The 21,271-nt window shown below is 38.8% G+C and overlaps 1 protein-coding gene across 1 annotated transcript; it reads right to left on the bottom strand.

The window, feature by feature from the left end:
- Window positions 1-2,938: 2,938 nt before the first annotated feature.
- Window positions 2,939-3,710, bottom strand: LOC106081631 (glutathione S-transferase 1-like). The gene is given in 1 exon segment (NM_001311232.1): window positions 2,939-3,710. A coding segment is annotated over 1 exon segment (669 nt). The 5' UTR covers window positions 3,662-3,710; the 3' UTR covers window positions 2,939-2,992.
- Between the last annotated feature and the right edge of the window lie 17,561 nt (window positions 3,711-21,271).

The raw sequence follows: 21,271 nt of genomic DNA, 5'->3' as shown, positions 1-21,271 counted from the left end.
ATGTGGAGCTTAAATGAAAGGTATTGGGCGGTAGAGCAAGAGCTGATATCCACTTTTGGGGTCAATTTTCTGGGGGTCTACCCCTTTCCCAAAATACCCCACAAACAGCAATTTTTTACTGACCATCGCAATATGGGGCTCAAATAAAGGCATTTGGGAGTAGAATATGAATGTGATATTCAAATGTAGGACCTTGTATTTACGGCATCACGCCTTCCCAAAAACACCCATAGGGTAAACATTTTTTCGACCATACCAATATGTGGCTCTAATCAAAGGTATTTGAGATTAGAAAACGAATTTGATAACCTATTTTGGGGCTATGTATTTGGGGGACGTGTGTCCCTCAAACAGACATCATGAGAATATTGGGCTGAAATGAAGTATTTTAAGAATGGATTACAATTTACATCCAAACTTAAATTTGTGGACCAATAAAGAACAAATGGGATTCAGATAAAGGCATTTATATTGTTAAACTGTTAGTCAAGCGATATACTATTTTCGTAGCAATGTATTTCAATAAAAGCTCTTTATTGTCGAAAATAAATATTCCAAGGAAATTTTTATTCCATATATAACTAGTTCCAAAGAGTACTACTTTTTTGCCTGTTTTTCGGATACTTCTTTCAGACGATTGCAAAAAATATTATTATACGCTTCATGGAAAAATATTTTTTCAACCGTGATTCACAAGTTTTTCGTGAGTCGTGCGTGAGTGTAAAATTCTTGTCTAGTGAGCGTGCGTGAACGTGAGTCGACATAAAAAAGTAGTGCGTGAATTATTTTTTGTCTCGTGAGCACATCTCTACTTTCGACAACTGGAATAAGAATGAATACTCTTATTAAACTTTTACCATATATAAGTATGGGAGTGTCCAACTGAATGAAATCATCAAGTTTTTGTGCTTAAATATCTATTGTTGAAAAAACTAATAGCGATAAAATAAATAGCCTTTCAACGCGAAAAGCAAACAAATTACCAGCTTTAATCATAAAACAGCAGACTTTTTTGAGTCTTAAAAATTTAATTTAATTAACACTTTTTTGTTGTTTACAACATACTTATTTTAACAAGTAAATAAAAGGGTATATATGTAAACCCCCTTCCGTCACAATCCGGTGAAAATTGTATATTTTATGCACCCAAATTCGGCAATTTCAGCGAAATCGGATAAAAAATAAAGCTTTTATGGGTTTCATAGCCTTTATCAGGAGATCAGTCTATATGGCACCTATATCTAAATATAATCCGATCCAAACCATATTTGAGACGGATATCGGGAGACCTAAAACTACCCACTGTTTCAAATTTCAGCGAAATTGGATAAAAAATAAAGCTTTTATGGTCTTCAGACCCTTTATCGGCAGATCGGTCTATATAGCAGCTATATCTAAATATATTCCGTCCTCAACCATATTGAGTTCGCATATCGGGAGGCTCAAAACAACTCATTGTTTCAAATTTCAGCGAATTTGGGTAATAAAGAAAGCTTTTATGGGCTTTAGGCTCATTATCGGCAGATCGGTCCATATGGCAGCTATATCTACATATAGTCAGATCTGAACCAAATTTGGATCGTATATTGGGAGGTATGAAACAACTCACTGTCTCAAATTTCAGTGAAATCGGTTAAAAAATAATGTTTTTATGGGCTTCAGACCCTATATTTAGAAATCGGTCTATATGGCATCTATATCTAAATATAGTCCGACATCAAGCATATTAAGTTCGGATATCGGGAGGCTTAAAACAACTCACTGTTTCAAATTTCAGTGAAATCGGATAAAAAATAAAGCTTTTATGGGCTTCAGACCCTTTATCGGCAGAACGGCCTATATGGCAGCTATATCAAAATGCAGTCAGCTCTGAACCGTATTTGGATCCTATATTTGGAGGCATAAAACTACTCACTGTTTTAAATTTCAGCGAAATCGGTTAAAAAAATGTTTTTATGGGCTTCTGACCCTTCATTTGGAGATCGGTCTATATGGCAAATATATTTAAATATAGTCCGATCGGAACCATATTTGGGTCAGATGTCGGAAGGCTTCAATTAACCCACTGTTTCGAATTTCAACGAAATTGGGTAATAAATAAAGCTTTTATGGGCTTCAGACCCTTTATCGACAGTTTGGTACATATATGAACCATATTTAGGTTAGATGTCGGGAAGCCTTAAACTTCTCACTGTTTCAAATTTTAGCGAAATTGGATAAAAAATAAAGCATTTATGGGTATTAAACCCTTTATCGGCAGAACAGGTCTTTGTAGCATCTATTGGGTTGCCCAAAAAGTAATTGCGGATTTTTTAAAAGAAAGTAAATGCATTTTTAATAGCTAAAAGTAACAGCTGATAACTGACAGAAGAAAGAATGCAATTACAGAGTCACAAGCTGTGAAAAAATTTGTCAACGCCGACTATATGAAAAATCCGTAATTACTTTTTGGGCAACCCAATTTATCCAAATATGGTCCGATCTGAACCATATTTAGGTCAGATGTCGGGAAGTCTTAAACAACTCACTGTTTCAAGTTTTAGCGAAATCTGATAAAAAAATAAAGCATTTATGGGTATTAGACTCTTTATCGGCAGATCGGTCTATATAGCATCTATATTCAAATATGGTCCGATTTGGCCCGTTCAAGGACTTAGCCTGCGTGCATCAAAAAGACGTATCTGTGCTAAATTTCTGCTCAATATCTGAATTTTTGAAGGCTGTAGAGTGATTACAACAGACGGACGGGCAGACACATGGGCATCGTTAAATCGCCTTAGAATTTTACGACGTTCCGAAATATATATACTTTGTAGGGTCGGAAATTGATATTTCGATGTGTTGCAAACGAAATGACTAAATGAATATACCCCCTATCCAACGGTGGTGGGTATAAAAACACAAATTACAAACACGTTTAAGAACCTCTACATCTCTATGCACCAAATGAACTCGGCCTTTATTTACATTACTGAATTTAAGTTGCAATAAATCAAGGCACAATTGTGATTGATTTCGACTTAATCATAGCCATTAATTGCTTAGCTCCGTTGCCATTGGTTTCTTGATAATATGGAATCGATTCCATGCGTTTTATCCAGGATGTTAATTTGGGAAATTGCGTGCCGTCAATATCCTTAAAGGCTACCAATGATGTTACATTTGATATAATGCTAAAATCAGCGATGGTCAGGTGATTTCCAGCCATGTATGTCGTATCCATGAGAAATGTTTCCAGGAAATTGTAAATGTCCACAATGACATCAATTCTTTGTTGGGGAACTTCCGTTTGATTTCTAAAAAATAATGGTCCCGTTATGCTGCGAAGACCACGTTCAAACATAACTCCAGTTTCGAAATGTAAACGTTGATCGACCACAGCACGCTTCAATAGATCTTTGGGATAGAGCGTATCATCTTTGCCATATTTACTAACCAAATAAGCCATAATGGCATGCGATTCCCAAATGAAATGACCATCCTCTTCCAGGGTAGGCACAGTGTGTTGAGGATTTTTTTTCAAATATTCCTCTGACAAATGTTCCTTTTGCATCAAATTCACTTGCTTGTAGTCAAATGGCAAATTCAATGCCTTCAAGGTTAGCAAGCAGGCACGAACCGGTGGGCTTGCATCTATGCCATACAACGTCAATTTCCCCATTTTTTACACCGACAGTGCTTGGCGTTTTGTCCGATAACAAGTTGTGCTTGTAGGAAAGCAGAGATCGCGACTACCATCAGTAGTTTTAAATTCATAAGTTCATGTTAACGAAATATACTCTCGTGCATAGGAGAGATTCAATGTTGTCAATTGGATTGGGTGATTTGTTGTCAGTTCTATAGCAGATAATTCATTGTCAGAAGAATAAATTATAGTTTTCTCAAAGATTGATATAATAATCATTTCTCTCTATTGATAAGACTTCTATTAAGGGGCATGCACACCCATATTTCAATTAAATATAATGAAAAGAGATACACGGTGAAAAAAGTCTAAAAGTTTAAACAAATTTTAAATTTAAAACAAGTAAAACTAACTTATTTTGATTTGAGCAGGGCAAACTTTCCTATAACCTCTACTATGGATTTCGGCGAAACTATCAATGTAAACCTTGTATATTAGACTTTCATAAGAATGAGCCGTTCGAGAGCTCAAGAAGGCAATTTGAAAAGTTTGTCTATAGTAGTAGTACGTGAACAGTACTTGGAATAGACTTATAATTCATATACACCTCCTGTGCTCTGAAGAAATACAATTAAAAGATTGGTTATATGTGTATCATACATAGCACAAACATAGAAGGGCCGTATAGAACTCACCATACCAAAATGTTATCGAAACTGAAAAAAATATACTCTGCGCCCTTGGGAAATAAAATCTTGAGATCGATTCTTTCAGGGCCGTCGTACCAAATTTTGGACTTATGGTACCACTATTGGCGTAGCCAGACTTTTTCGCAGCCTAACCAAAATCAAAGAAAAATTGACTGCTGCAAAATTTGTTTGGACTAAGAAATGCACATTTGTGGTCTGATTTTTATAACCTTCACCATAGGATGGGGGCATACTAATTTCGTTATTCTGTTTGTAAAACCTCGAAATATGCGTCTAAGACCCCATAAAGTATATATATTCTTGATCGTCATGTCATTTTAAGTCGATCTAGCCATGTCCGTCCGTCTGTCTGTCGAAAACACGCTAACTTTCGAAGGAGTAAAGCTAGGCTCTGGAAATTTTGCACAAATACTTTTTAGGTCGCTTGGGATTGTAAATGGGCCAAATCGGTCCACTCCTTAAGTGGCCAGGCCCTGATGATGTTTCACCGGTTGAATTACAAGCTCTGTCTGATAGACTGCTTCCCTGGCTTAGGGAGATACATTATGCTTGTGTTAGCATGTCATATATACCTGTGGGATGGAGGGTCACGAAGTTTACTTTCATTCCGAAAGCAGGAAAACCTTACCACACGAAGGCGAAAGACTTTCGTCCTATTAGTCTGTCATCCTTTATGCTGAAGACTTTGAGAGGTTGATAGAAACATATCTTAGGGTAAAGATCCCTGGAGATCGCCTGTCGCGGCAGTAGCATGCATATAGTAAAGACAAATCCGCTGAAACAGCCCTTCACGACCTAGTCGGCTACATAGAGGGTTCTCTTGCTGTCAGGGATTATACAATGGTAGAATTTTTTGACATAGAAGGTGCTTTCAATAATGTAAAACCGACGTCAATCATGAAGGAGTTGGAGTTTCTAGGCATCAACTCTACCGTAAGAAATTTTATTAATAATTTACTTACTAAAATATGCTTACGGCAGGCTTGGGATCTGTGGATCTAAAAAGATGGGTCAGCAGAGGAACATCTCAAGGAGGTGTACTATGTCCTCTACTTTGGAATATAGCCATTAACAATATATTATTGTCTCTGGGAGAAAAAGTTGTAAAAGTGGTGGCGTATGCTGATGACATGGCAATTGCGGTTAGGGGAAAGTTTCACAGCATTCTAAGAGATATACTTCAGGAAGCTGCAACAGCGAAGTGTACTACCGAAATTGGACTAGGTATAAATCCGTGCAAAACGGAACTAGTTCTTTTCAGCTTTAGAAAAAAGTTGTCCACAGTGGCACCTGTCTCATTCGGAGGAGAGAATGTTCCATTTACAGAAAGGTACCTAGGTGTTTTGCTGGACAGGAAATTGAACTCCAAATCCAACATTTTGGAAAGGGCACGAAAAGCAACTCTTGCCCTATACACCTGCAAGAGAGCCATTGGCAAAAGTTGGGGGTTTAGACTGCGTGTCATGCATTGGGTATATATTGCAGTTGACAGACCTATAATGTTATTTGGTGTTGTGGTTTGGTGGACGGCGCTTCAAAAGTCCACCTACTGCTCAATACTCAACCGAATCCAAAGGATGGTTTGCTTGTGCATCACAGCCCCACTGAGGACGACACCATCGGATGCACTGAATTTAATGCTACATCTAATGCCTCTGGACATTGAGGCTAGACAAATTGCAGCGACCAATGCAGTGAGGTTAAGGGAGCTTTCTCTTTTGGCGGCTACGGCAGTGTGGATTACACCCTACTTAAGCCGATTTTTGTTAGAAAGTACTGTACCACTATTCCTGATAGAACCGATTGGAACTACGATATAACTGCTAATAGATGTTTTATAGACTTATATAAGGATGGTTCCCAACTAGACAACCTGGTGGGCTTTGGGGTGTACTCTAAAGATCTAGAACTGGTTATATTAAATTGAAAGACTACTGCAGCGTGTATCAAGCAGAGATCCTTGCAATTAAGGAATTGGTGGAATGGTTAAGATATAATGTCATTATGACGATTCGCATATCTTCTCAGACAGCCATTAGATCCCTGGAGAATGTATTTCTGAACACAAAAACCGCCCTCAACTGTCGCAGATCTCTCAACGAGATGGCTGAACAGTTCAAAATTCACCTGTTCTGAGTACCAGGCAACAGAAATATCCCAGGGAATTGTAAAGCGGATGAGCTTGCGAGACTATGAATTACGTTACACATTTCAGGGAAACTGGAATCTGTGGGTATGACTCTGGCTTTTTGGGTTCTCCTATCTTTGAGAACCTGTCTGATTTCACGGATGTGAACATTCGCAAGTTGTTGGGTTTTTTAAAGCGATCTGGATGGTTCAACGGTAGGAACTAGAAGTCATATTCCTTCTTCTGTTCCTGTGTTATCACATGGACGAAAACTTCTAAGTGAGTCTGATGGCAGAGCTTTAAGCTTTAAGAGCGCGCAATTCTTATCCGATTTAGCTGTAATTATGCACGTGGTATTTTGATATCACTTACAACAACTTTGCTAAGTATGATTCAAATCGGTTTATAACGTGGTATATAAACCGATCTGGGATCTTGACTTCTTGAGCCGCTGGAGTGCGCAATTCTCATCCGATTTGGCTGAAATTTTGCATGAGGTATTTTGTTATGACTTCCAACATCTGTGCTAAGTATGGCGTTAATCGGTACACAACCTGATATAGCTTCCATATAAACCGATCTTGGATCTTGACTTCTTGAGCCTCTAGAGGGCGCAATTCTCATCTGATTTGGCAGAAATTTTGTTCAACGCTTTCTCCCATGACCTTCAACATACGTGTCTAATATGGTCTGAGTCGATCTACATCTTGATACAGATCCCATATAAACCGATCTTCCGATTTTACTTGTTGAGCCCCTACAAGGCGCAATTCTTTTCCGCATGAGCCGAAATATTACACATTGGATTCTACAATGTTCAGCATTCAGTTCATTTATGGTCCGAATCAGACTATAACTTGACATAGCTCCAATAGCATAAAGTTCTTATTCATTATTCTTTGTTTGCCCAAAAAGAGATACCGCGAAAAGAACTCGACAAATGCGATCCATGGTGCAGGGTATATAAGATTCGGCCCGGCCGAAATTAGCACGGACTTCAATCGGATAATAATTGTGCCCTCTAAAGGCCTAAGAAGTCAAGATCCAAAAATCGGCTATATCAAAACATGGACCGATATAGCCCATTTATAATCTCAACCTACCTACACTGATAAGAAGTATTTGTGCAAAATTTCAAGCGCCTAGCTTTACTCCGGACATGGCTAGATCGAGAAATGACATTACTATCAAGACTATATATATTTTATGGGGGCGTAGGCGAATATTTCGAGGTCTTACAAACGAAATGACGAAATTAATATACCCCCATTCTATGGTTAAGGATATAAAAATCGCAAGAGCAAACAAGAAAAGACTATTAACAATCGGACCACAATGGTGCCTATTGTCGACCAAAGCCTTAGTCTGATTCAATGATATATGGGTTGATTTCATCTGTCTTTTCGTGCAGCGGATCCATGTGTTTTTCGGGCGTCCCCTCCTTCACTGTCCTTGCGGGTTGCAGTCTAGGACATTTCTCGTTATATGATCGCGAGGTCGGCGTAAGCTATTACCCAACCAAGTCCACTTTCTCTTTCGGATTCTACATTAATGACTCGTCAACACCACGCATGTGGTGTTTACGGTGCAATGTTAGCTGAATTTTCGGTTTAGGTTAGGTTTAAGTGGCAGTCTGCCATCAGACTCACTTAGACGCTTTCGTCCATTGTGATACCAGAGAAACAGAAGAAGGAAGATGCCTTCTAGTTCCTACCGTTGAAACATCCAGATCGCTTTAAAAAGCCCAATAACTTGCGAATGTTCACATCCGCCAAATCAGACAGGTTCTCAAAGAAAAGAGGATCTAAAGTGGAACTCCTTCTAAAGGGACACACACACAGAAGGTGTTCTATAGTCTCTTCTTCTTCGATGTCCTCACAGCTTCTGCAAAAGTCTTTGCTGGCAATCTTCAGTCTGTCAGCATGTTTTCCGATTAGACAGTGACCTGTCATGACGGACACAATGACCGAGACGTCTGTTCTAGCCAATGACAGTAAAGCAGAAGACCTCTTCAAGTCTAGATTAGTCCACATAATTTTGGAATGCTCACAGCCTCCTCTTTGTGACCATCTATCATCAGTTGACTTTCGGGACTGGTCCTAAAAATTTAGCTTGCATGTCGCTAGAGGCCTATCCACAGATTCCAGTATCCCTGGAATGTGTAAGGTAGTTCTTAGTCTCGCAAGCTCGTCTGCTTTACAATTCCCTGGGATATCTCTGTGACCCGGCACTGAGAACAGGTGAATTTTGAATTGTTCTGCCATCTCGTTGAGAGATCTGCGACAGTCGAGGGCGGTTTTTGTGTTCAGAAATACGTTCTCCAGGGATTAAATGGCTGCCTGGCTGTCTGAGAAGATATTTATGCCAATCGTCTTAATTACATTATATCTTAGCCATTCCACCACTTCCTTAATTGCAAGGATCTCTGCTTGGTACACACTGCAGTGGTCGGGTTACCTCTTCGATATGACCAGTTCTAGACCTTTAGAGTACACCCCAAAGCCCACCTGGTCGTTTAGTTTGGAACCATCCGTATAGAAGTCTATGTAACTTCTGTTACCAGGGATATCGTAGTTCCAATCGGTTTTATCAGGAATAGTGGTACAGCAATTTTTATCAAAAAATGGCTCAGGTAGGGTGTAATCCACACTGCCTGAAACATCGGATATTGTATCAAGTATAATACAGTGTCCGTAGCCGCCACATGACCAATGCGAAATCTCCCTTAACCTTACGGCAGTGGTCGCAGCAATTTGGGTAGCCGCAATTTCCAGAGGCATAAGATGTAGCATTAAATTCAGTGCATCAGATGGTGTCGTCCTCAGTGCGGCTGTGATGCACAAACAAGCCATTCTTTGGATCCGGTTAAGTATTGAGCAGTAGGTGGATTTTTGAATCGCCGTCCACCAGACCACAACACCATTTAGCATAATAGGTCTGACAACTGTAGTATATACCCAATGCATGACACGCGGTCTAAATCCCCAACTTTTACCAATGGCTCTCTTGCAGGTGTATAGGGCAAGAGTGGCCTTTTTTGCCCTTTCCAAAATGTTGGATTTGAAGTTCAGTTTCCTGTCCAGAAAAATGCCCAGGTATTTTGCGCTTTCTTTAAATGGAACATTCTCCCCTCCCAAGGAGACAGATTCCACTGTAGGCAACTTGTACCTCCTGCTGAAAGGAACTACTTCTGTCTGCCTAGACCACTTTCGGTAGCCCATTTCGCTGTTGCACGTAGAGCTTCCTGAAGTATATCTCTTAGAGTACTGGGAAACTTTCCCCTAACTGCAATCGCCACGTCATCAGCATACGCAACCACTTTTACACCTTTTTCTTTCGCCACAGTTCAGTGTTCAAAACTTTGGCAAAATTGGATGACAAATGGGTCTTATATGGTTTTTAGACTATAAATTGAGAGATCGATATATAGGCAGCTATATTAAAATCCAGCCTACATCATATTCGGAGAGGATGTATAGGAGTTTAATTTATGTAGATCATAGTCGGCACCAATGTCGGAAGTCTTAGCGCAATTCAATGTGCCAAAGTTGAGCGAAATCGGCTAATTAATGTGGCTTTGAAAGGCCTTTATTCAGAAGATAGCGCCATATAGAGACTATATTAAGATATAGACCGATTCGAACCATACTCGGCACTAAGATCGAAGCTCACTGTGTTAATTTAAAGGAAATCGATTAATAAATGCGGCTTTGATGGGCTTAGGAAGATATAGACAGATTTCGGCGATCTTAAACTCAGCAAAATTGAGTAATTTTATGGGTCTAAGACCTTAAATCATGAGATCGGATTTTGTCAAGATATAGTCCATCTTCCAACTTTACCAGCCAATGGACAAAAACAGAGTCTGTGCATAGTTTTAGATCAAAATCTTCATTTTAAAACACTGTAGAGTAATTTCAGATGGACATGGCTAGTTTGGCTTAGATTTTTACGATGACAAAGAATATATATACTTTTTAGAGTCGGAAATGAATATTTCAATGTTTTGCAAACCAAATGACAAAGCGGATATACCCCCGTTCTTCTGTAATGGGCATAAAAAACAAATTTAGGGCGATAGTCCGACTACTTTGGACTACATCTACGAGTTTATATAAATAGGATCAACATTCACTCTTCTGCGTCAAATGGTATTAGAATAAAAACGAAAATAGGGAGATATACATATTCAGAGTGGGTCTATATAACCATGAATAAATAATACATATACAGAAGAAGGAGATATACAAAGACCCATTGTTAGGTATACCAATAGACTCAGAATCACTTCCTGAGCCATATCCGTCTATTCCTCCTTGTACTTTTGTGTATAAGGTACTGATCGCATGTTCGATTGAATTATCTTAAAAATTTTGCACATGGGATTTTTGAGGTCTAGAAGCGAAATTAGAAGAAATCAATTCTGACATAAATATATTTGCCATATTTAAGTATCAGCTAATTTACATTGACAAAAACATTTGTTTGTACGTTTAATTATTGTTTTACTCTATAATATAAACTTTTTTTTAAATAAGAATATTGAGAGCACTGAGTTTTGCTTCCAATTTTGGTCGGCTAGGTAAGGATATGATAGGTTATCTTCGCAAACTTTTTGTCCGGATTTTTTTTCTAGTGGCAGCACTTGTCCTAAATAAATATGGTTAGAGCTTGTGGAATTATGCCAAAGTATTTATTAAAAGCATTTAAGGCTTAGATATACTTATGGAAAAAACTTCCAATAAATTATACAGCTTCTCATTTCACCACACTCCCTATTGCTTTGCAAATAAATAATGCTAACAACTTTCGTAAACAAGTAAAATTTGCCTCAACTGTTTATTCTAAGAATAGAAAGATTTGAAATTGTACATTGGAATACAATTAATAGTTAACAGTGGTTAATACTTACTGAGCGGTGCTACAGATTCACTGGTGGGTGCTTAGCAATGGGTACCATACTTGACAGATATGTACAAAAAATAATACGTGTGGCTTGCCATCAACCCTACCGTAAAGGGTTGGGTATCGCTTAACTAACGCTTTACTTACTTTAATTGGCTGTGACAGAACATTTGTCCCTACCCAAACTCAGAAAATATTTCCAAGCGCCTCGATCTTTTGCGCCCGTTTTTCTATTTCTGATACCTTGTTTCGATATGTCTTTCTCCATTTGATCTTTCTAACGGAGTTTTGATCTTCTTATTTGACGTATACCACAGAGTTTATATTCAAAGTGCTACTTGGACGGAACTTTTTCATTCACCTAGTCTAGTATATACAATACATACAATGCGACTATATATATACAATGCGACTAGTATATACACTTTACGGAGAATATTTTTTTAAAAACACTCCAAGCACTGTCTCGTCAGCTTTCACAAGTACCCATATCTCGGAACCTCTAATATCAATGTCTTGTAGAATGTAATTTTCGTCTGTCGAGAGGGATCCTTGTTTCTAAACTACTTTCTTAATTCAAAGTATCATCGGTTTGACAATATTCTTTGTTTTTTTTTTTCAAAACTATTGTTCATTCATAAAGGTTACGGCGTTGCCAAGGTAGAAGAATTTGCTGACCATCTAAAATTATGCACTCACCCAAATTTGTTGTTCAAAACAACAGAAATGTTTGCTTAAACAGCAGTTTTTGTCTGCTGAAAATGAGAAAGCAGACATTACTGCTGTTTCAGCAAATAAAGGGCTGTTGTATTAGCAAACATTTTTTACTGCCATTTCAACTAACAAAATCTGCTGTTTTGAATACACAGTCTGCTGAACAAAAAAAAAAATTGTATGCCACTTTTTATGGTTGCTTGTTACTTATTTTGATTACTTTATTCATTTTTTTAGTAAATTTGTTGGAAGATATGATTTTAATTTGTAGAATATTACTGTAAAGAAGCTACCTGATCCATCCACTGGTATACATTTTGAAATGTGGCTAAACTAGCTCGCGTTTTTGTTATTACTCTATTAATGTGTATATGACTGGCATGGCCTTTTGTACCTAAATTGGAAGAAAAATTATTATGGAACGGTGATTCTAAACATCCAATGAGACACACATTTACATATGTGTTTTATTTTTATACCCCTCTTGAGGGCGCAATTCCTATCCCATTTGGCTGACATTTTGCATGCGGTGTTTCGTTATGACGTTCAACAACTGTGCCAAGTACGGTTTAAATCTGTTCATAACCTGATATAGCTGTCTTGGATCTTGAGTTTTTGACCAACTAGAGGGCGTAATTATTATCCGATTTGTCTGAAATTCTGAACAACGGCTTATTCCATGACCTTCAATATACGTGTCAAAAATCGTCTGAATCTGTCTTCAGCCTGATACAGCTCACCTATAAACCAAATGCGATCAATGGTGGAGGGTATATAAGATTCGGCCCGGCCGAATTAAGAACACTTACAAGTTTCTTCTAACATCCCCTTTAGTCATTTTCAGCAAACGACAGACTTTTCAGCAGTTAACCTGCTACTCTGAAATTGCAGTACTACTGCTACAATAGCAGCAAAATTAACTACTTATATTCAGCAGACAGTGTTTGCTATTTTCAGCTAACTTTTTTTATGAGTGTGGTTTTCAACTTTCTTTATTTGCCGGAGTTCCACATTGTAACATCTACATTTACCTGCTAGGGTCCCTAAGTTTTACAAACTTTTTCAAAAACACCTCAACATTGACCGTGAAAAGTTTCGTATACACTCAAAGAAAAAAGTTTGCTAAAATAGAAAACACTGTCTGCTGAATATTGGTAGTTAATTTTGCTGCTATTATATCAGTAGTTCTGCTATTACATCGGTAGTACTGCAATTTCAGAGTAGCAGGCTTACTGCTGAAAATTCTGTTGTTTGCTGAAAATGACTGCTGCTTAATTATGAACGGGATGTTAGAAAAAAAAAAATAAAACATATATGTAAATGTGTGTGTCAGTGGATGTTTATAATCACCACTGAATGTATACTCTCCATAATCTTCTTTCTTTAAAGTAAGGTACAAAAGGCCATGCCAGTCATGTAGACATTAGTGAGTAATAACAAAAAATGCTTGCGAGCTCAGCCACATTTCGAAATATGTACCAATGGATGGACCAGGTAGCTTCTTTACTGTAATATTCCACAAATTAAAATCATTTCTACCAACAAAATTTCTAAAAAAAAACCTTCATAAAAAAATGACTAATATAACCAAAATAAGTAACAGACAAACAAAAAATAGCATACAAATCGTTTTCAGCAGATTTTTGTACTTTAAACAGCAGATTTTGTTTGCTGATTCAGCTGACCGAAATGTTCGCTAATACAGCAGTTCTATGTTTGCTGAAACAGCAGTAATATCTGCTTTCCCATTTTCAGCAGACAAAAACTGCCCTTTTTGCAAACATTTTTGCCGTTTTGAATAATTTGGATGAGTGTAGATATATTTAGCCGTTAAAAGCATTATTTTAAATATTTTTTGATTTGAAAACTCTTTGCATTGGACCAAAGATATTTTCCATTTACATCTTACCATTAAAATCTTTTAGCAAGACTTTAATGAAGTGTGCGACGCAGCATTCATATGTTCGCTCTACACTGAAAAAAATGTTTCTCGTAATTTTAAAGATTCGTGCCAAAGATTAGCAAACTTCATTTAAAGATGATCAATTTTCCAAATTTTTAAGGAAACGTTCCCTTTTTTCAGTGTAGGCGCTCATAAAATATATCATTGGTCTCAACTCAACTTTTTTTGAGTGCAGTTAACATTTATTTAAAATTAATAGATCGTATTCACAAAAGCCTTAAAATAAGTTTACTTGACAGTTCTATAAAGGAAATCTTTCAATAAACCTTTTTCAAATCTACATTAAGTTTTGCGAATACCAGTGAAATACTTTGTTGTTTTGTATTCTATCTCGTTATACATCATCATTTACGAATATATATACCTACATACTAATGAATGTATAATTAAGTAACAACTTACATCACAGAATTTAATAACATGAACACAAACAAGTAAAAGCGCGATAAGTTCGGCCGGACCGAATCTTATATACCCTCCAACATGGATCGCATTTGTCGAGTTCTTTTCCCAGTAGCTCTTTTTAGGCAAACAAACTATAAAACCAAAGAACTGATTTAATATTGGAGCTATATCAGGTTGTGATTCGATTCGGACCATAATTGAAGTGAATATTGGGCACCATAGTAGAAGTCATTGTGTAAAATTCGAATAAGAATTGAGCTCGAATAAAAATTGAGCTCTTTAGAGGCTCAAGAAGTAAAATAGGGATATCGGTTTATATGAGAGTTGTATCAGGCTATAGACCGATTCAGACCATATATAACACGTACGTTGAAGTTCATGGGAAAAGCCGTTGTACAAAATTTCAGCCAAACCGGGTAATATTTATGAAATCTAGAGGCTCAAAGCCGATTTGAACCATACTTAGTACAGTTGTTGGAAGTCATAACAAAACACGTCATGCCATATTTCAGCCAAATCGAAAAGGAATTGCGCCCTCTAGAGGCTTAAGATGTAAAATAGGGAGATCGATTTATATGGGAGCTGTATCAGGCTATAGACCGATTCAGACCATATTTTACACGTATGTTGGAGGTTATGGAAAAAGCCGTTGTACAAACGGCCTCTAGAGGCTCAAGAAGTCAATATCCCAGATCGTCATATAAACCGATCTGGGAAATTGACTTCTTGAGCCTCTAGAGGGCGTACATCAGATTAAGGACCGATTTCAACAATACTTAGCACAGTTGTTGGAAGTCATAACAAAACACGTCGTGGCAAATTTCAGCCAAATCGGATAGGAATTGCGCCCTCTAAAGGCTCAAGAAGTCAAGACCCCAGATCGGTTTATATGACAGCTATATCAGATTATGGACCGATTTCCACCATACTTAGCACAGTTATTGGAAGTCATAACATAATAAAACACATCATGCAAAATTTCAGCCAAATCGGATAAGAATTGCGCCCTCTAGAGGCTCAAGAAATCAAGATCCAAGATCGGTTTATATGGCAGTTATATCAAAACATGGCCCAACAGACCTATGCTAATAAGAAGTATTTTTTGCAAAACTTCAAGGGCGGGCGGATGGACAGACGGACGGACATGGCTAGATGGACTAAAAATGTCATCTCGATGAAGAATATATATACTTTATCGGGTGTTAGACGAATATTTCGAGGAGTTACAAACAGAATGACGAAATTAGTATACTCCCATCCTATGGTGGAGGGTATAATAAATGTAAAAACCTGTTATCAAATGGTTAAACAAGTTTTAAAACTATAAACAATTAAATTGAGATTGCGTGCATAACAGGTATATTACAATTTTACTCTGTCTCTGCATTGTTAAGTGGAAATAAACTCGAATTGGAATAAGCTTGGATAATATTAAAGAGTATATTTTTAAAAATTTTTTTTTAAGATTTCGAGCCCATCATTAGAGAATCAATGGTTTTTTCTTTCTCTTTAATATAATAAATTTTAAACTCCTTTTTATGAAGTTACGCAAACTATGCTTATGCAAATGCCAACTAAATGTAACGTTGTGGGTATCGACGAATTAAATCCAATTTTTATAAAACATGTCTACTTTTCCTACCTCTACTGGAGGCCACCGCGGTGCAGAGGTTAGCATGTCCGCCTTTAATGCTGAACGCCTGGGTTCAAATTATGGCGAGAACATCAGAAAAAATTTTTCAGCGGTGTTTTTTCCCTCCTAATGTTGGCAAAATTTTTGAGGTACTATGCCATGTAAAACTTCTCTCAAAAAAGAAGGCTCCTTATTATACCCTCCACAATAGGATGGCAGTATACTATTGTAGTTTCGTCATTCCGTTTATATGCCTGCATTGCTGGCATATAAACTGAACATGTATCTTAACTTCTTGAACCACTGGAGGGCGCAGTTCTAATCCGATTTGGCTGAAATTTAGCATGAAGTTGTTTGTTATGATTTCCAACAACTGTGCCAAATATGGATCAAATCGGTCTGTAACCGGATATAGCTGCCATATAAACCTATATTGGATCTTGACTTCTTGAACCACTAGAGGGCGCAATTCGTATCCGATTTGGCTGACATTTAGCATGAATTATTTTGTTATGACTTCCAACAACTGCGATTAATATCGTTCAAATTGATACATAACATGATATAGCTGCCATATAAACCGATCTGGGATCCTGACTTCTAAAGCCTCTAGGGGCGCAATTCTTATCCGATTTGGCTTACATTTTATATAACGAATTGCGCAGATAAGCAGATGCATACGCCTTATCAGCGTGTCGCCTCCGGTTTTAAATAGTTCAGCGGGTAACCTGTCGGCCCCTGTTGCCTTGTTGTTCTTTAGTCGGGTCTCTGCTACCTGGACCTCATTCTTACTAGGAGTTAAACGGTTCCATATCCTCAGCATTTTATCTGTGTAAGTTACCAGATTTCCTTCTTTGTCTTTGCAGAAGGATGTGACTGCACCAAAGCCATCGGTTTGTTGTTTAATTATTTGGTAGAATTTCCTATTAAAGGCGTTTACTTTAACATACGGCATTATCCTTGAACTATGTTTTCTGTTTTACTGATTTCGGGTGTTTATATAAAGTTTTGGGGTTTTAACCCTTTTTCCAAAAAGGGGCCGAGAAATCATTTTATACAAAATAATCCATAATATTAAATTAGTGCAAGTTGGTGCAGCTGAAATTTAGGTTTTCTGATTCTGGACACTTCACTGAAGAACACTGAAAAAGAAATAAAGCGGCCCAAGTCGGCGCTTTTTTCTTCAATTTGGCTGATTCATGGTCTTAAGCCCACAAAAGCCACATTTATTATCCGATTTTGCTGACATTTGAGACAGTGAATTTTGTGCTGGGGCCCTTCGACATTTTTCTTCAATTTGGCTCAGATGGGTCCAGATTTGGATATAGCTGCCATATAGACCGATCTCTCGATTTAAGGTTTTGGGGTCTTAAAAGGCGCATTTATTGTCCGATTTCGCCGAAATTTGGGACAGTGAGTTATGTTAGGCTCTTCGACATTTGTATGATACTTGGCCCAAATCGGTCCAAATTTGGATATAGCTGCCATATAGACCGATATCTCGATTTAAAAATCTTGGCCCCATAACAAACGCATTTATAATCCAATTTCACCGAAATTTGACACAGTGATTTATGTTAGGCTTTTCGACATCCGTGTCGCATATGGTTCTGATCGGTTCATATGGTTCATATAGTTCAGATTGGTTCATATGGTTCAGATATAGCTATTAAAAGATCAATATTTTGTTATACACAATTGAACTTGTACTTATTAGTATTTGGTGCAAATCGAAACATATTTCGATATAGCTGCTATGAGGCATAGAGTATACATTTTTCACCGGATTTTTGAAAGATGGTGGGTATCCAAAGTTCAGACCGGCCGAACTTAACGCCTTTTTACTTATTTAGTACACTTTTACATATTGCAATTATTTATTATGGAACATGTATAAAACATGGCAAATTATTTAAAACGAGTTTTTATTTTTGTTCATTTCTCTATCGATACAAGCTCAATGATCGGAGATTGTTTTTGCAAGTGGAAAAGGAAAGCTAGAGATCGCAACACACACCAACCACTATGGGACTCGTTTCGTAATTTGGTTATAATTACTCATCAGCCATATTAGGTGTGAAGGCTTCAAGGGCCGTACGTTGACATGTTGTACTTGTACTGAATTTATTGCGAAAATGCCTCTATGATAGAAATATCACATTAATCACGCTCGACAACCCTGTCTATTAGCTGTACCTTTACCAATGCATGTGTTTTTGTATAATGGCAAAATTTCTGTCTGCACAAATTACACTACTTCCATGGCCCGCACAAGATTCCGTGCATCTGTATGAAGTTTTATATTAGTTTCAAGAACAGAACCTTCGTTAGCCTAGACGCATCAGATGTATCCTCCAAAGAGGATTTGTTCTGAGTCCTTCTCAGCTCGCCCTTATATTGCCTTAGCTCAGCCTTATAGATGTCCCAATCATGTGATGCTTTCGTGGCTTTCGCTCTGTTGAAGAGTTTTCTGCAGTCCTTTCTTAGACCAACCAGTTATGGGGTTGATCGCTGTTTGTCTCTTGGCTTGGTACTGGGACATGCTGACACAAGCGAGTCATTCAAGGCCTTCGTGATCCGACGTACCATTATGTCCATATCCTCCGCAGTTGCCACTTCCTTTTCTGGTCTAGAAGGGATAGACGTGCAGAATTTGTGCCGAAATTTTTATTCCAATCCGCCTTTCCTCAGTATTTTCTCCAAGCCTGAAACTAACGCTAGACTGCTCTCGCTGTTGCTCCGTGTGCCCAGTTTCGAATGTCGGCTGGGCCCCGCCGAATTTTTTCATTTTCAAGTTTTGTTTTTTGCCTGTTAGGGCGAAAATCATACATTTTTTTTTATTTATTTAGTTACTATTAAATATTTTTGCATGCCTAGGACTTGTATATACTCCGAAATCCTGGCAGGAGGCAAGGGTGGTGTTTATACCCAAGCCCCTCAAGGCAAGTTATGCGACACCAAAGGCCTACAGACCCATAAGCCTTACGTCCTTTCTACTCAAAACCATGGAACGTATTGTAGACACCATGATAAAGAGTATGACATCCAGCGAAATGTTCAAATACAAACAGTATGCCTATGTCAAGGGAAGGTCGGTGGAGATTTCCCTGTACGAGGTTGTGCATAAAATAGAAGAATCCTTCGATACCAAAACGTACACACGTTTTTCCCCCTCGATGCATTGACATTGAAGGGGCTTTTAACAATGTGCGGAGCGACACATTGATCTAATCCTCAGACCAGTATCGGGTGGACCCGGTCCTTAGAGACTGGATAAACCACATGCTAAGGAACAAGTGGATAAATTGTGTGTCTCATGGTATAAATATAAGGTAGAAAGTGGCTCACGGCACGCCACAGGGGGGCATTTTATCGCCACTCCTATGGGTGACCACCATAAATGACCTATAACGGATGATGACTGGGGAGGGATTTGAACCCGTCTGCTACGCAGACGATGTTATAATACTTCTAAGGGGTACGGATCCGAACGAGCTATGCAGAAAGCCGAAAGGGTCTTGCATATGGCATATGACTGGGCTAGACCCAGAAGTCTCCATGTTAACACAGAGAAGACTGAAATATGCCTGATCACGAGGAAAACGAGGTGGGCGAATTTAACGCACCACGTTTCCTCAATAAGACGATTTCGATATCTGACAAGGTCAAATACTTAGGTGTGATCTTGGACAGGAAACTGAATTGAAAGTGTCCTATTCAGGAGCGTACTGAGAAGGCTCACAGATGTTGGGCACTATGTAGAGGCCGTAGGCTCGAAATGGGGCCTGAATCCTAGGATACTCCACTGGCTCTACAGGAGCGTGATTAGACCAATACTTACTTACGCCTCAGTAGTTTGGTGGACTACTATGGAGAAAAAGTGCAACATAAGGACCATACAACAGGTTCAGAGAACATGTTGTCTTGACATAGGTGGAGCGATGATAACCAAGACTGTGCCGATGGCAGCAGTGCCTCGACTTCAAGGTTCGATCGGAAACCTCTTCCCTTCCTTCCAGGTTTCCTATCGTCGCCTCGATTATACCGCGATGGTATGAGCTGCTCCCATCCTCAATCCATTCTCCCATCGCCTTAAGACTCACAGCAGCAGTGGCTGCCTCACACTTAATCTGTATGTCAATGAGTCGGATATCTAGAATAGTCTCCAGTACCCAGTAATAGAGTTCAGAGAACATGTTGTCTTGACATAGGTGGAGCGATGATAACCAAGACTGTGCCGATGGCAGCAGTGCCTCGACTTCAAGGTTCGATCGGAAACCTCTTCCCTTCCTTCCAGGTTTCCTATCGTCGCCTCGATTATACCGCGATGGTATGAGCTGCTCCCATCCTCAATCCATTCTCCCATCGCCTTAAGACTCACAGCAGCAGTGGCTGCCTCACACTTAATCTGTATGTCAATGAGTCGGATATCTAGAATAGTCTCCAGTACCCTCATGTTCTCTGAGACTATTCTAGATATCCGACTCATTGACATACAGATTAAGTGTGAGGCAGCCACTGCTGCTGTGAGTCTTAAGGCGATGGGAGAATGGATTGAGGATGGGAGCAGCTCATACCATCGCGGTATAATCGAGGCGACGATAGGAAACCTGGAAGGAAGGGAAGAGGTTTCCGATCGAACCTTGAAGTCGAGGCACTGCTGCCATCGGCACAGTCTTGGATTGACGGAACCCTAGTATTGCCATCTGGAAGATCATATTACACGGATGGATCAACGATAGAGGACAGAGGGGGCCTGGGATCTGTTTTAGACTGCCTGACCATAATACGGTCCTGCAGGCGGAGATCCTGGCGATCACGGAATGCGTGAAGTGGTGTGGTGCTAACGCGAGAACGTCGATTGTGAACATCTTTACCGATAGTAAAATTGCCATAAGGGCAATAACAACCAGGACGGTAAGGTCACGAACAGTCTTGCAGTGTAGGGAGATTAACGCCTTCTCTGAGGATGGGAAAATCCGAAAAAAGTAAGGGGAAATGAGGACTGCCGTCAATAAACTTGGTTAACCTAAAGCCTTTCGGGTCGACGCAGTCCGAGTTAAGGGAGTGGACGACGAATGCGCATGCAACATTGTGGAACAGCGAAACGATCGGTAGGACGACGAAAATTCTATGGGGTGACACAGATCGTGAAATCTATTACTGAAAGGAAGCAAGAAGGAGGTCA

This window comes from Stomoxys calcitrans, chromosome 2 (genome assembly GCF_963082655.1).
Source record: "Stomoxys calcitrans chromosome 2, idStoCalc2.1, whole genome shotgun sequence".
In the NCBI taxonomy this organism is placed as follows: Eukaryota; Metazoa; Arthropoda; class Insecta; order Diptera; family Muscidae; genus Stomoxys; species Stomoxys calcitrans.
The sequence above is the reverse complement of the archived record's forward strand: the minus strand, read 5'-3'. Positions and strand labels throughout refer to the sequence as shown.